This window comes from Onthophagus taurus, chromosome 1 (genome assembly GCF_036711975.1).
Source record: "Onthophagus taurus isolate NC chromosome 1, IU_Otau_3.0, whole genome shotgun sequence".
Lineage (NCBI taxonomy): Eukaryota > Metazoa > Arthropoda > Insecta > Coleoptera > Scarabaeidae > Onthophagus > Onthophagus taurus.
The window spans coordinates 20,514,804-20,532,529 of record NC_091966.1 but is presented as its reverse complement, the minus strand read 5'-3'; the positions used below and the strand labels follow the sequence as shown (position 1 = coordinate 20,532,529).

The 17,726-nt window shown below is 30.6% G+C and overlaps 2 protein-coding genes across 6 annotated transcripts in view; one reads left to right on the top strand and one right to left on the bottom strand.

Moving 5' to 3' along the window:
• Positions 1 to 1,295, top strand: part of LOC111418999 (uncharacterized) — a 28,460-nt gene extending 27,165 nt beyond the window's left edge. The window contains exon 10 of the mRNA XM_023051741.2: positions 4 to 1,295. Coding sequence (XP_022907509.1) covers positions 4 to 542 — 539 coding nt within the window. The 3' untranslated portion in view covers positions 543 to 1,295. The remainder of the gene's footprint in view (positions 1 to 3) is intronic.
• LOC111418997 (protein rhomboid-like) overlaps positions 1,034 to 17,726 on the bottom strand; it is a 28,315-nt gene continuing 11,622 nt past the window's right edge. For 2 of the 5 annotated variants that reach the window (XM_023051739.2, XM_023051738.2), the window contains exons 2-4: positions 2,690 to 2,907; positions 2,291 to 2,608; positions 1,034 to 2,076 (exon numbers count right to left, since the gene is read on the bottom strand). In XM_023051739.2, the coding sequence (XP_022907507.2) occupies positions 1,744 to 2,076; positions 2,291 to 2,608; positions 2,690 to 2,857 (819 nt within the window). In that variant the 5' untranslated portion in view covers positions 2,858 to 2,907 and the 3' untranslated portion in view covers positions 1,034 to 1,743. Of the gene's footprint in view, positions 2,077 to 2,290; positions 2,609 to 2,689; positions 2,908 to 3,143; positions 3,413 to 12,021; positions 12,463 to 13,144; positions 13,301 to 17,726 lie in introns of those variants that run through there. The other 3 variants (XM_023051735.2, XM_023051736.2, XM_023051737.2) reach the window with 3 other exon arrangements.

Below are 17,726 nucleotides of genomic sequence, written 5' to 3'. Positions count from 1 at the left end.
TAGATGATGAATCAATTCCTTCATCATTATTGGAACAAATTGAAGATACATCAAGTCCAAAAGAAGTTGTAACGGTTGCTGAAGGAATAATTTCTCAAAACCCGTTTAAAGATGTTATTCGTACAGAACCAGCTCCCAATTTAAACATTTTAAGAGACGATATGAAAAATTTTATTCAAAGAAAATCCCAAACAACAACTCCGTTTCCAATTACTTCAAAAAACGACGAGTATTCGTTAGATAAAATATTCCAGTCGTTATTGAGTGATTCTGAATCAATCATAACAACTTCTAAACCTGAATTTGTAAAGATTTCAACGACGATTTCTACAACTAATCAACCAATTAATGAAGAAAAAGTTAAAACCGGTGAAAATTACGTAAAACCGAGTGAATCACCCGGAGTTGGATTGTTAAAATTGGCTGGATGTAATATTTATGGAAGAATGTATAGGGTAGGAAGGATAATTTCAGAATTATCTGGTCCATGTTTAGAATGTAAATGTACGGAAGTTGGGGTACAATGCAAAGATTTATGTTGAACCAGAATTTGTACCGAATAAAATGGAAATAGTGCCATTTTTTTTTTGTTCAAATTCTAATCGGTTCAATTCGAAACTACCAATTATTCGGCTATAATAAATTCCGAACGATTTTTCAGTCTGTGATAAAGATACACTATAAAAGAAATTGATCCCGTTTATTATCTTTCGGACATTTGGAATTTATTCTTTACGTATTATTGGTGGTTATTTTTTTATTAAAAGTCGATGCAACAGGATGAAGAATTTATTTGTTAACTACAGTTTTTTATTGCGACGCGAAAGAGAATATTACCATTATTGAAATAGTCATAATTCTTTATTTATCAACAATACCAGTAAAATGAAATTTTGCGTGATCCTTTGACATAGAAACAAAAATAATAGAGGCTAAGTAATTAATAAGATTTATTTTTATTTTGAATAAGTAAGAAGTATTTATTTTAATTAAGAAAACATAGGTGAAATGTAGAATTAAATTAATTTATAGATATTATAGTAGAAGATTTATTGTATGTGTTGTTATTACAAATATTGTATTAAAAAATCACTAAAAAAACGGAACAATGCGAGATTTTTTTCTTTATCAAAGTTCATACACACGATAAAAACAATACATAGAATAGATGCAATTACAATTAGAATAATTAGACGGTAGTATAATAATATAATAATAAAACGTTTATTATAAACATTTAAATATGTACATAGTATTCATATAAGAAATAAATAACATACGAAGTAAAAAAATTATTTTGACAAAAGTGTCTATATTCAACAAAAACGAGATCAACAAACTTTTTTTCAATAGGTACATCCATACATCAGGTGATAATGAATACAATTTTTGAATGAGGAAACGAGGCACTTTAACAACTCAATTCATCAGTCTTTATCAAAAATCTTTATCAAATCTACATCAATTAGCCATGATCTTTTAAAAAATAATCTGTTTTCTTAACATCGATATTTTGGCACAAGATATTTGTATTATTTGTTAGTTAATAAACGTTACCGTTAAAATCCAAAATTAATCTGAACCATGTTGATCTAACATTAAGTATGTAATTTATTAATATTCATTCAATTCTAGTTTTAATTAAATTAGTTCTGACTAGAATATTTTAGTTTTGATTAATTCCAAATTTTAACGATAACAGAGAGACACCTGAGAGAGACTTGAGATCCGAAAATGTAAGTACTAACAAACATAAAGATACCGAGAATGAATTAAATTCGTCGGCGTGCATTTTCTCACTTGATAATCGACCAGGATTAAACCGAAAACGGTCAAAACCGTTAAAACCGCTCCGAAATAAAAAAGAATTCCGGAGAGTCGTTTATCGTCGCCGTGATTCTTGTAGAGAAGGAATCCGAGAAATAAACCGGCCACGGCCCCTGCTATATGCGCCCCCCACGATATCGAAGGAAAACCTTGGTTCTTAAAATGAATAAGATTATAGGTGATGTCCGAGAGAACGATTATTCCAACGGAGACAAATCTCGTTTTCTTGTACTTAATCACTTTGTAGTTCTGAAAATTAAAAAAAAAATTATATTTAAACTAACATCAACAATTTCAATTATTTATTGTTCCATTCACGAGTTTATATCAAAAAGAAACTGTTTCATTAGAAAACTTTAATGCCAAAACTCCAGATGTTATTTAATGTCTGGCATTTAATGAGAACATAAATCAACAACAATCGAATCAATTTTATTTTTGTGATTACAAATTGAATTATTACCAATGTCGCATCCGCCAGTTGAGAAATAAGTAAAGCATAAACTCCTGCAGAAGCTCCAATAACTAAATCGGGACTTGTACAAGCAGCACCTAAAGCACCCATAATTCCCCCGCCGACATACACCAAAAACACTCGAATACTATCTTGTTGTCGTTCCAAAAGTAACGCAAAAAGACACTGCATCGTTACGTTTAAAATTAAATGATACCAACTTCCGTGTACGAGCATATACGAAACGAATCGCCAGATTTGAGTTTGTTTGTTCGGATCGAATCTTAAGTAGGGTGTTTGGTCTTTCATCACAGCATGAACTAGAATCTAAAAAGAAAAATAAATAAAATTTTTGTTAAATATTTTAGAGCTGTATATTTTTGAAGGCAGAAGATTTATTATGTTTACCTCTAAGAAACTGGCAGTTAGTAAAGCGTATGGCGGTTTGTATTTTTCGTGCCATGGAAGCTTTTCTTGTTTTTTCGCTTTGTGAGCGTATGGCAGTAAATATTTGTCGTCTCCAGTCACCGATGATGGCGTCGTTGCCGGTGATAGGAACTGATCTTTTTCGGCCATTGTTATTATCCGTCCTGTTGGCAGTCGACGATCTTTCTCAAGTCTTAAACCTAAAAATAATAAAAATAAATAAAAGTATTATTTTTTATTGCTTTTATAAAATGTATTTGTTTATAATTCATGGCGTCCATTAATCAAGTCAGTTAACTGAATTAAGTCAATTAATTTAGTCAATTAATCACTGTTGAATTTGTCACTAGAGGTCCTAAGTTTTCACATTGCTTATTCATAGTATGCGCATATTTTCGTGACGGTATGGTTTTTAAAAGTGTTTAAGAATTCTTACCCAAAATAGTCATAAAATGATTATCTCCCAAAACATTTGGTTAAATATTGTCATCATTTTATCCAATGTCACACATATAAGACCCAAACGAACAAATTTATTACTTTATTACTTGGCTTTGGAGGAGGGTCTAACTTACTCTTAAATACGAAACTTGAGTTTCGCAATGTTACCAGATTTATAATTTTTCTGACATTATGTATTTTAAATGCAACACTTAATACAAACTAGATATAAAGCAATTAATTCTTCTTAATTCATGCTGTCACTATGACATTAATACTTTATTAACTTAAACTGTCAGTAATCTGATCTGTTATGAGTTATGAACAGTTCTGACGACTAAATACTGATATGAATGACACAAAACATTAGATGCAATGAAAAGCTTTATTGAAGACCAACTTGCAGAACTGTACAAGATGTACGCAATTCTGTACTCTTGCGTGTATTACATAAGAATAAATTTAAGCCATACTAAATTCAGATAATGCAAGAATTAACTGAAGACGACTTCGATCGTAGATTAGAATATTGTGGATATATTTTACCGACGAAGCAACCTTTACATTATGTGTGAATATAAATCGACATAATGTAAGATACTGAAACGATGTAAATCTTCACTGCCGTCTTAGAAAAGAAATTGTACCTACTGTGAAACCTCTTTGAAGGTAATTTGAACCAGATATGGTTTCAACAAAATAAATTTTCGTCGTTATTTAGGTACTAGATCTCAATTTTTTTTACTCGTTCCACCATGTATATCTGTACAGGGTGAACAAATTTGGGTGTTATTATAGGCTATCTCAGAAACTATAAGAGATACGAAAAAAGTAGGTGCCATGTCCAGGTCTCTTTTTTCGAGACAAATCCAATCCCGCAAACACCAAACCACTATCTTGTTCTGTTTTTAAGTTATGGTCAAAAAGTCAAATTTTCGTGATTTCAAAAAATGTTCATATTTCGTTTATTTTTCAAATTAGAGAAATGGGATTGATACGTTCTTAAGACACTTTTTTAAGTAGAATATTCTGCCGTTGACAAATTTTAAACATATTTGATGATTTTTGAGATACAACACAAACTTGTATGTTTTAAACACAAACTATACTTGATTATGATGTTACTGAAAAGAGCATATTTTTAGCTTTCCAATGATGTATCGCATGTATGGTGTATTTGCAGAAAATAAGCGTTAATTTTCAATTCCAAAATAGAAAGCGGTAATGTTCAAAATTTTGAATTAGTGGCTATATGGTTTTGCACGAATATGACAGAATAAAGTTGGTTTTGTAACATTATTCAGGATAAAGTTGGTTTTATAATAACGAAAAAAACTTTGAATAGTTAATTTCAATTTTTCAGCATCTTATCCCTGACTTTGTTCACCAATAAAAAATTAGGTTAGCAAGTAAAGTTTGTTTATTAAAAATACAAGAAATGTATTAATTAATGAATAATTAAATATGAACAACAACTTCAGGAACTAAACAGTCACAGACTGTCACCTTCTTCTACTAAACTTACTGGTTGTAAGGTTAGAACAGTTCGGTATCAATGAATGAAATCTTCGGTAGTATTTTCCCAGTTTTCCCCAAACATAAGATTTAGAAGGTTTTTGGTATCAGCAATCTTTTCTTTTGAAATTGGGTGAGATGGATGAAAATTAGGGATCATAAACTGGAAGTGGACTTTCTGAATATCAAGACTTATGTATCACCTTCAAAACAGACTCCAATATATTCTATATTTAATTTTATCGTTTCATTTAAAGATAATGCGGAACTTCTTAAACGGGAAACTCGTTTCGCAAAATTCATGAATGAAATGACAAGTAAACGTCCCGTTGCTATAGTAACTAAGTAGCATTTAGCGTTTTCCTCGCTTACTATATTAAAAAGTTGAATTTTAATCTTTAATATTTTAGAATTGAAAAATAACGCATATTTTCTGCAGATACATAATGCGTGCGATACACCATTCGAAAGCTAAAAATATGCTCTTTTCAGTAACATCATAACCAACTATAGTTTGTATTTAAAAAAATAAAACTTTATGTTATATCTCAAAAATTATCAGCTATGTTTAAAATTTTTCAACGGCAGTATATTCTACACAAAAAAGTGTCTTAAGAATGCATTAACCCCATTTTTATAATTTCAAAAATAAACGAAATATGAGCATTTTTTAAAATCGCCAAAATTTGACTTTTTGGCTATAACTTAAAAACAAATGAATATAGAGATTTGCTCTTTATAGGATTGGATTAGTCACGGAAAAAGAGACCGGGACATGGCACCTACTTTTTTCGTATCTTTTATAGTTTCTGAGTCAGCCTATAATAACACCCAAATTTGCCCACCCTGTACATGCACGCTTAAGACACGAATCGTTGTTAGCTCAGACGTACGCCTGACCTAAATCTCTCCGAGAACGTACTTTGGTTGTAAAATAAAAATGTAATGTGAACTGTCCATACTAATCGCAATATTACACGGTTCAACCAAATTGATTCAGTTTTGTTGAAAGGCGCAGAAATGAAAGATAAGCTGTTTATACGTATCCACCAAAACGAACTATTCAACCCACTTTACGCGGAAGAAGTCGTCGTACGGTTGGGAATAAATAGTAATTAATTTGTGATCATTTAATTAAGGAGTTAACAAAAAAGAAGCAAAGAAATAAAAGGCGTTGGTGGGTACAACCATGGATATTAAGAAGACAGACCTTGGGAGCTTCAAACTGTCTATTGAGAAAATTGCCAGAAGAGGACCCAGATTCATGTCATCTTCGAATGAATAAAACAAAATTTGAAGAACTTCTAAAAATGGTTACTCCGTTAATCCAGAAAGAAAGTACTGTGATGAGAGATGCTTTACCAGCACGAATAAAATTGCAAATCGTCCTCAAACATTTTGCTACTGATGATTGTTTTGGATCATTGGAACAATTATACAGAGTACCCCGATGCACAATTTCTTCTTTTATCCTAGAAGTATGTGAAGCTATCTGGATAGCACTACGAGATTACATCAAGGTAATCAGTAACATAAATAAAACAACCAATTTATATTTGTTATCTTTTATTTTTATTTTATTTGTTATTAATATTGTATAAAATCTACAGGATGCATTTTATAGCTGATTGCAGCATTATTTTCATTATATTGGTCAAACTGTTCTGTAAGTGTTTGAGTAGTAAGCTGAGTGTGAATTTTGAGTTAATGTTTCAAATTGTTCTTTAATAATATAGTCTGGTGAGTTCACGGACCAAGATGTTTGAGATGCTGAACATGTTGAATTTGCAGATTAAATATTTGTATGTAGACTGTGAATTGAATGGGGAACTTGTAGTGGGGGAGCTTGTAATGGACTGCAGTCGTTCCTGAACCATAACATTTTGTAGTTTTTGTTAGCAGATTAAGGCCCGACGTAGGAGCATATTCTTTAACTGCAATGAACATGTACTGAATCATTCAATACATGTGTTTACAAGTTCAATTCTCTTTCATTTGCGTTGAATGATGAACTGCAATTCACTTCAATAGTAAAAATATTAAACCATCCTAATTCTTTCAACGCGATTGCACAATCACATTGAACGATTCACTTTTATGTTTACATGATTCAATTTCGTTGTTTCATCCAAATTGAAAATCAGAAGTAAACCGTGTAACATCGCCTTAATGAAAATCGGCTCATTTCTTTTTTTTTATGATTGTACATGCAGGTATAGTAATAACACTATAACACAGAAACATATTCATTTTTTACAATAACTTTGCAATGTTAACCTGTAACGTTTAAATATTAATTCATTTATATTCAATTTTAATATGTGATGTAGTATCTATCTATTATACAAATTTTACGTAAAAACTATATTTTATTGTGTTCGTTTCGTAACTATTTCTATATAAACAATTTATACTATAAATTTATATTTTATGTAAACAATTCTATTTCTGTCACTTAGGGCAGTTCCATCTGGTAGTTTTTAGCGTCGTCATCCGTTTTAGGATATGACCAACACATTCCACTTTTTTATATCTATTTCTTCACCATAAGGGCAGCCCCAGATTTAGGTATGGGCTTCATGGGCTGCAGCCCAGGGCTCCCCTTTCTAATTTACTGATTTAGTATATTCAGAAAATACAATTTTTCTCGAGTTTCTTCTTATACAACCTTATGATATGATATGTTCATCAGATAGAAGGAAATATGCTCTATCAAAATATGCAAAAAAAAAAACATATGCGTTCCATTTCAGATAACAATGTTGCAACGAAACCAAAAACACAAAATACTAACAAACAGATAAAAAACCTTAGTGAGAATACAAATGAAAAGCTCGACTTTCGAAAAGATGCTCAGAATATATACAATAACTCAAAAAAGCTAGAAACCGCAATATTAATAGTGTTTTGGGAGGAAGTCTTAGAGAGATTTAATGCAATTTGCAAAAAGTTGCAAACCCCAGGCTTAGACATGTGAAGGTGTGAAATTCATTATTTCATTAGTAATATTCGTTAGCCACATACGGGACCAATGAGATGAAAGATTAAGAGAATATGAAGACGCAGCGAAAAAATTAGGTACAGATGTAGAAAAAGACTACAATGATATAAATAAAAGGAAGAGTACTTCAAAATTTTTTGACAAATAGACGGAAAAGATCTTATTGCATAGGGATGAAAAATTTAATCGAGAGACACTAATTGTAGCTGTAGACAAGTTGATCGTGGAGTTAAATAAAACATTTATGAAATGAATTAACTCAACTAAAGTCGCACTTGCAGACCAATAAGCCCGTCTTGTAGTGATATATTCATATTGATTTTTAAGATGAAGCTGGTCGATGTTTTTCCTAATTCTTACACAATCTTAAAGATTTTTTAACGTTGCCAATCACGAACTGTGAGGCAAAAATAAATATAGAACAACCATGTCAAATGAAAGACTAAATTAATTAATAATTAGCATTAAATAGTGATTTGACAAAAGATTTGAAATGTGATGATCAAATAAAGGACTTTGCTGCACAAAAGTGCAGAAAAATTAATCTTTAAATGTTCCATTATGCGTAATAGTTATTATACTTATAAATGTTTTATTTTCGTATTCCTAAGAATATGTGTTATTTTTTTTTGAATATATAGGTTTGTTTTTTGTTTCGTTAAGTATCACTTACATTTTAGGAATGTAATATTATTTATTTTGTTTATGTTATTGGTACAATACCTTTCTTATTATAATTTTTTTCAAATAGAGGGGTGGCTATAGGGCCCCATTCTGTGGTACAGCCCATGGCCCCCAAATTCAACGGCCCGCCCCTGCATGAGGGTTTCATCACATACTACTTGATAGGTTTTGGTATCACCGTCACCCAAGTGTTCGACATACAGAACGTTGCACTAGTTGCTCCAGAAAAATACCTTGGAATATATCTATCACGGAAACAACCTTTTTCCATGATTAGTAGTCTCATCGGGTTTTCTTTCACAAGTACAATATTTAGACGAAATATCTATATCGACAATTTTTCCAGATGTCATCAATGGTATTGACAAGTGCCTAGGTCTTCAGAGTTTTGTTCTATTGCTTCCGTGATTACCTCTTTTATCAATTTTTTACAGACTTTTTCAGATATAGTTCCAAGATGAGTGTCATAATCATGACAATAAATAAATTTGATACCAAATTTACAAATCCCATACTGTAAATTGGTAATTGTAAATTAGAACCATAAAATATATAATGACATTTATTAAATTCAGTTTATAATTAATCACAATTGTAGTGAAATATTTAGTTTTGTAAAGGACGAATTTGAGATTTGATTGGCAAGTTATTGCTGTCGCGCAATAGATTATATTGTTGACTGAAATTATGTTGAAAACTTGATTATGACGTGAACGCATAATTGTAATGATCATAAATTTACCAATTGAATGAAATTTAACGCTGAAAATAATAAAGATTGCATTTAACTTGGTTAAATAAAATTGATCATTGTCTTTCACATTCTCTCGATGGCCACTTAGCATGCACAGTTCACTCAGTCACTGGTCAGTTATTGTAGATATAAGCTACTGTCTCACTTTCCTTGTTGTGCTAAAACTTCTTTCAAGGGAACAAATCGTTATCGAGAGGATCATGTATAAAAGTAATGCTTGTTGCTTCTTCACAAAGGTTTTTATAATAAAATTGTTCAACAGAGTCATCAAATATATTGGATTAACGAATGTTAATCATTTGATACTGGCGTTATTTTCTTCGAACCGGCTTGTTATTAAACATGTAGTAGAATCCATGTATGGTATGTAAAGAATATTGTTCCTCCGAAGAGCTGCTTTTGTTATAGTGCTGACTTCTATATTTTTTAAAAACTGCTTTAATGGTTCGTATGTGTTTCTAAACGTCATAAAAGGTTATGCCAACACTTTGCAGTGTATTCACAGTGTATTTTAGAATTATGACTATAGCAACAATGAAGCTTGATTGTGAAGTTGTAAAGTATAGTATATAAGTTTTTCTTTCTTCTAGCTGAATTAGACTCTGGATTTGTAGGACTTTCACGATAATACTGAAGATATAGAGAAAGATATGCAGATAAATTCCCAATGCAGTTTTTAAACTTATTGCCATAACACACGATTTTTTGTACCACCAGTATATGTGTTGCTTTGGCGCACTCATGAATATTTATAATATATATTATATACAGGGTGTATCTGAATGACGTGCCCAAACTTCAGGGGGTGATTCTTTAGGCAATTTTAAGGGCTCATATAAACTATCAGCGATTTCGACTCCCCTGCGGAGCTATACTAAGATTTTTTCATTAAAAATTCATTCCCGTTTGCTTTATTATTTTTTTTCTCAAAAATTAGTCGTTTTTGGAAAAATTTTAGAGAGACAAAAAAGTTTTAGGATACTTTCATCTACCTATGTAATTTTTTTTAATGTATTTACCCTCTGCATAAAAAAATTTTTGCAAAAATGTAAAGGGGGTGGTTACGTTTAGTAGTTTAGAAGGATAGGTTGAAAGTCCAAATAAGGTGAAAACGTGCCCTACTACCAGTTAAACATATTCCCCAAATTTCGTTGTCCTAGCGTTTATGGTTTTTGAGAAAAAAAAATTAAACCAAAATTTTTTGCCATTTTTGGAGGGGTGTAGCTCCTTAGGGGAGCCCAAGTCGCCCATGGTTTATATATCAAAGTACCCTTAAAATTGCCGAAAGAATCACCCCCTGAAGTTTGAGCATGTCATTCAGATACATCCTGTATATATTCATAATTAATCTTTACACTGAAGACATAAAGCTACAGAAGTTTTGCATAAAACTTCTTTTAAATTGTAAATACTAGATTGGCAAGCCTTAATACGGGATTAGTTGCAAAAATAATAGTTTTTCCGAGATTGCAGGCAGATATAAGCGAGGTGAAATTATCAGCCTGCTGAATTAATTACACTGATGCGGAAAATTTGGCAACATTGCAAATGTTGTGCAAGTTTCTAACAAATATTCGTTAGGCTTCCTACCCTAAAGTTTGGTGCTTATCAAATTTTAATGAAAGTTATTCGCGAACATTGGACTGAAAGCAGTAAAAGGGTTTACTGCAATAAAATTATGAAAATGTTAAATGAAAGTTGTAAATCAAAACATATTTTTATCGATTAATCAAGATAATCAAAAATTCTTTGAAAGTAAATATATTTATTTCAATGAGTTAAGCCTAGAGGATTTTATTAGAAAATGAATGACTTTGATAAGATGAGAATTCGTTTTTCTTTTGAGAGGAATCAATGAACAATAATACAAGAAAAACTGTTTTTTTCAAGAATTTTTTTATTGTTAGACTACAACCTGGTTAAACCAATTGAAAAAGTTTAAACCATACAAAAAGACTACTATAGATAAATGATTCATTAAAATAAAATCAAAACAAGTCAAGGTCAGATCGACTGAAATAATATTTGAGCTAAGTACGAAAACCATAAATAATGCAGTTTTGGTTGTTTATCATCGATAAGTGAATAATTGATAGTGAACTATTTATTCTTCTACGATCATTGTTATTATTAACCCAGAAATTGACGATTTCTTTTAAGATTGAAGGTTTAAGAAATGTCAAAAAAGTTGCCTAATTTTTTAAGAAATGAATTGATTGGTCCATCAAAAAAGTTTAACCACAAAAAAATAAATTACAATAGATAAATGATTCATTACATTGAAAAGTAAACAACACAATGTTGAATTAATGATATCATGTTTAAACTGGGTACGAAAACGATAAATAATGCACTTTTGGACGTTTATCATCAGCAAATTATTGATAAAGAAATGTTTTTTTAAGCATCGTTATTCGTTATTATTAGTTTAGTTACAAGTCGATGATTTATTTAAGGCTTCAAGCTTTAAGAAATATTGGAAATGAATTATCTAATTTTTTAAGAAATAAATTTAAAAACTTAATAAAATTATAAGAAAATAAGTCAAGGTTAAATTGACTGAAATAATATTTGAACTGGATGCGAAAATAAATGATGCATTTTTGTAAGTTTAATATTTGAGAAACTAAAGATAAGTTTCTTTGTCGCATTCAATATAAAATTTATAATAATTACAATTTTGTAATAAAATTACCCGCATTTCTTTCCTTATTTCCTTTTCACCTGCCTACTTAATTATTTATCAGATGCTTCCGGCGTTAAAAATTTATTTAACGCGAACCAAGTTCTATATAATAATTTCGAATAAACTTTACGATGTAAACATATTCTCTAACTAATATTACTATGTAAACATTCTTCCAAGATATTTTTAGAAAAACTTTTTGAAGAAATGTCTCAACCTTTTTTAATACTTACATGTAGCACTGATAAACAACATTAGCACCTTATAAGTTGTTAATAAAATTAACTGGAGAGAGGTCGGTGTCTTCGAGGATCGCACAGTAAATACTAACTAGCTTGGATGTCTCGCGATTAACATGTATCTACACGTATGTGACTCACGGCTCCGTTTGGATCGTCGCAAACGTAAATACAACAGAAACGCAAAGTTACACGATAACTTGTTAAAATTAATTTAAATTATATTAACAACACTTTAATTATTTACTTTAGATAGAATATTTAACAAGAATTATAACCAAACCCGATTTCATCTTTTAAACAAAAACTTCATCGCTTCAAATCAAAATAACGCTTGGTAAATTTTGAGCGAAGGAAATCGGAAATGCGTACAGTTAATGCGATAGCTCGAAACGTTTTAATCCTCGTTTGGATAAGCAAGGTTTCGCGCGTTGTTTAAAACCCGTAGAACGAACGACATCTGATGGCTGACGTGGTTTTACAATCGGTTCGTTCGGTTATTTTTGCAATCTAACAGCGATGAGGTAATCCTGAATATCCTCGATGATGCCAGACTGTTTGTTTAAAGATAATTAAAAAAATTTTAAAACTCTTTCTCGTCGATTTAAATAAATAAATCAAATATGTTTAGCACTAATTTTTATTGAAATATTTCAATTCTGTTTCATGTGTTTTTAATAAATATGTTTCAAAACAGAATCGTTTTTATTAAAAGAACATTTTATTGATGTTTTTTTAATTTTTTTGGGACGAGATTCAACTTTTTTATTATGTCATAATGAAAGTATATTTAGGAGACGGCATGTCTGGTGTGGACTTCTATAATAGAAATCCGTATTCTATTGCTAAGCAGAAAACGAAGTTAAATTTAGGCCACATTTGTATTGCTCTACAAGTCTACAATAACCGCTCGAGCAGATGGTTGTTTCTTGTATACTTTCGCTATTTACGCTGGCACCTGCTTCTTCGCTACGAAGTGAATTGTGTTCGCTTTTACGTGTTAGAAAGTTCAAACTTGTTTTCTTTTATATGACACATTAAAATTTTAACTAATCACAACAATAATTAATGTTCTTGAAACTATTATAAATCAGTATAATTGAAAAGTTAAACTTACCGTCTTTTTTAGAACTTGATGAAGTTACACTCTTCATGGTAAAGAAATAAACTACCCTCATTGCGGACTTCAAATAAAATATATAGACAGAGCGTAGACAAATTAGCAATGTTTACCTATTCTAAGATGCTTTTGTCTTTAGTAAACTGGCGACACTCCGTCGCGGGACACATGGCAAACATGCCGGGACCACATTGCAACAAGAAAATGTATCTGGTAAGAAAGATCCACTACAAATATTTATCTTGGATTCGTGAACCCAGCAAATAAAGTCGTTTTGTATTAAAACTCGATGACGACATTACTGTAAGTGTTGACCCTTCCAAAACGAGACTTCTACAGGAGTCACCGACAAACGATTAAAATCGAATTAGTTGACGTTAAAACTACAAGAGTTTCTTAGAAATATTTGCAAATTACTTCCTTACTTTATAATAACAAAAAAGAGAAAACGATTTCTTTTTTTTTAATTTACACATATTTTATACACTTTAGTTGTCAGATTGTTTGGTATAACGTACCGGTTGTTGATCGACTTAATTAATAACATGCCCTGTGGCGGAGATTTGAAGCGAACAAACAAACCGATCCGTCTACGCGGACACTGTTTATCGTCTAAGATACCAAGAACTTCGCTTTACCTTCTTTTAACCTCACATTACATAGACCTCTCTTCATCCTGCGTCTTCTCATTTCCGTTTTTTATAAGTAGGAACGTGATAAGTACCAGAACACCCCTTAAATATATAATGTATCAAGAATTTTTTTAGGTACATTTTTTTAAGATATAAAAGATTTCACACCTAGTTTTAACCTTTTCAGGTTAATTTAGATATAGAAATTTCGTAATAACTTTGTTATTATTCTAAATTACTCGATAAAGAATGTTTTAGCTTTAATTTGATGTAAACATAACATCTTTACCTTCAAAACTCCAAGCTAAAAATTAAAAAAAATAATAGAAATCGAGAGATGGAATTAAAAAATTATAACGTCGAGATTTATGGAAATAAAGAAATAATTTTCAATATAGTAAACGCTAATTTAATCCGATTTAAATGCCTTTGGTTTTATCATGATATCTCAACTACTTTTAGAGATAGGATTTTTAGTATTTAATTTCTATAAAGTTCACCTGTCATAAGTTGATGCATCATGATTCACAGATGAATTAAAAAAGTTACGTCGAGATTTGTAGGAATAACAAAATAATTTACAACACACTGAATGTTAGTATTCAGAGTTAAATTAAAAAAATATAACGTGGAGATTTGTGGAAATAAAGAAATGATTTACAACATACTGAATACCAATTTAATTTGCTTTAGACTGCATATTATTTCATCTTAATATCTCAACTATTTTTGGAGATGTGATTTTCCACGTTTAATCTTTATAAAGTAAACCTGTAATAAGTTACCTCCGTGCCGTCAAGTTGGCACTACATCTTGCGATTTGAATAAAAAAATTATTGCATTAATTGTCGTTTAATTTGTTGTAATTTGTCGTAAAGTTTACAAATTTGTCGCGTCAATCGCGTGATGCTGTAAGTAGTTCTCTGTGCAGCATGGTAAAATGAATGAAAAACTCGCTATTTGCTATACATCAGTTAGAAGAACAGGACAGTGTTGCCAACTCTACTAACTTTTCGGTAGATCTACCAACTTTTAGTGTCTTGGTCAAATTTACTACCTTGTAAGAAATATCTAGCAACTTTTTAAGATCTTGAAAAAAAGAAAAAGAATAGAAAAATTTTATTCTTTTTCTTGTTTTTTTTTACCATTTGCTGTGTTTTTACCCTTTTCTGATAAGCGAAAAGAAAGTTACAGGTTTCTGCAGTCTCTACTGACTTAACCTAACAAAAGCTGTCATTTTGTCATTTACTATTAAGAAACACAACTCTTCCTTTTACAATTGACAAAAATATTAGAGTTGAAGACTTCTGGCATGATATTTCTCTAATGAAAAAAAGCGATGATACACAAATGTATACATTATTAAGCCAATTTGTGAGGAAATTACTTGCACTTCCACACAACAGTGCGAATATGGAAAGACTGTTTATTGTCGTTAATTTATTAAAAACTTGCAATAAAAACAAATTGTCCACTGATACATTGCAAGGACTGATACATACAAAACGATTTATCAACTTACAAGAACAACCTACTGAAGACCACTATAAATTATTATTATATTCTTTTAAAGAATTTACATGTACTTTACTTTTTTCTTATTTTTATCCTGAAAAACTGCAAGATCCTCGAGTAGGCAAGGTTGTTATGTTGGTTATAAGTTTATTCCACTTTTTCTAATTATCATAGAAACTCTCCTCAAGTTGCTGAAGTAACTAATGTTATAAAATTAATTCTTTTAGACTAATCAACTTAAATTAATATACAGGGTGATTCACATAAGAACCGACACAGAACAGGGACATGTTGAGGAAAATAAATTAAGATGATTTAACGTAATTTACGTCTATACCAAGTTGTACCCCTGAGTAATTATAGCCCTTCAAAGTTGGATCTTAAATTTTTAAAACATTCAATATCTTCGTAATACATTAAGCTAGAAAAACCAAATTTGGTATACGTTATGAGTGTACCAAGGTTTTTAATTGGTAACAAATTGAGCTCAATTGAGGCATTTCAAAAGGTTGATTAAGGGTGATGGTACCCTAAATTTTGACAGATTTTTTTAATTTTTTGGCGGATTTAATACATTAGTACTTCATTTCATGTGGAATTTAATTCCAAAACTTTTCTTACTCTTATTATTTTTTAAAAAACTTTGTCGTTTTCATAAAAAACTCAAATAACTAAGGACACGTATTTCATTAACGTTATTTAAAATCATCGAAAATTCAGTAGTCGGCGGTAAATTGTACGTCAAACTTGACAAATAGGTTATAAAATCTTGTCGTCAAATAAGTTAGGGTACCATCACCCTTTGAGATGTTTCAATTGGTCTCAACTTGCTACCAATTAATACACTTGGTACACTCATAACGTATACCAAATTTGGTTTTTCTATCTTAATGTACTTCGAAGATATAAAATGTTTTAAAAGTTTAAGACCCAACTTTGAAGGCCTATAACTCCTCAGGAGTACAACTTAGTATAGAGATAATGTGAATAATTAAATAAAACTAATTATTTTTACATAAAATGAAATAAAATTTAGATATATTTATAGTATATTTTCAGTATAATATCTAATATTAGAAACAGTAAAAATTATCCAACTTATACTGCTCTGCTCTAATAACGTCTAAAAGTAGTGAAACTACTACTTTCCATAGTGTGATTAATTGGAAACTACTAACTTTTAGAATAGTATCAACCTCCTAGACATATTTTAAGTTGGCAACGCTGGAACAGGATAATATAAAGGTAGAAACGTGCGGATTGTTCATAGACGCTGAGTACAGCTTCCTAGGGGCACGTCCAGACGACTTAGTGGGACAAGGAGTTGTTGTGAAAATAAAGTGCCCTTCCTGCGCATACCATATACATCCCAACGATGCCATGAAACAAACAAAAAATACTTTCTAGAAATGGAATCAAGAAAGAAACTGTTTTAAAGTAAATAGAAAAGATAAATGGTACTATCAAGTACAAGGACAGTTGAAAATTACTAACAGAAAAGGATGCATATTTGTGGTATGGACCGATATAAACAAAAATTGGAAAGATGTTAAATAGAAAATATCACACATAGGTAAGCATTTTCTGGATGTCAGATTTACAATTCAATTTATTCACTTGAACTTTATTTTAGTTCCAATTCTGGCACTCGAGACAATCTCTACATCACCTGGTATTACTCTCAATAAAATTCCTAAATATATACAATTTCAGGATAAACAATTTAAAGTTGTTGGTTGTGTTGAATATTTAGGCAATCAAAATAGTATTACCTCGGTAGGATATTATATACATTTACCCACATTTTCCAAGATTAGTATTGATTTTTTTAAATGTTCTTGCTGGTTCTAAATTTTAGTTCCAATTCTGGCACTCGAGACAGTCTCAACATCACCTGGTATTACTCTCAATAAAATTCCTAAATATATACAATTTCAGGATAAACAATTTAAAGTTGTTGGTTGCGTTGAATATTTAAGCAATCAAAATAGTATTACCTCCGTAGGATATTATATAGCAATTACATATCGAAATAGCATTCAATGGGTTGTTTACGACGATTTGAAAGATGTCGCTAAGGAGGTTTAGACTACTTTTGAAACTATACCAGCATTAATTATATATATTGTGCAATAAAAAACTTGCCGAAAGACCGTGTCTATAGTAGACCGTGTCTACTACTAATAAAATAACTTTTTATCTTGTTAGTTATTTGTTCTTCATTTTAAGTCCATTTTAAGTCATAGACCGGGTGTCAAGTTAGCTTTACCTCACATATGCAACATATTAAAATCATAAGCAGACTTGTTACTATGGTTAATCAGTACGTTACTATGGTAACTGTAATCGTCAATTCTGGTTTGAAAAACAACCGTGGTAACGTTTGATCATTTACAACAGTTTTGTTCATGATTTTAGTATGGTAATGTTGG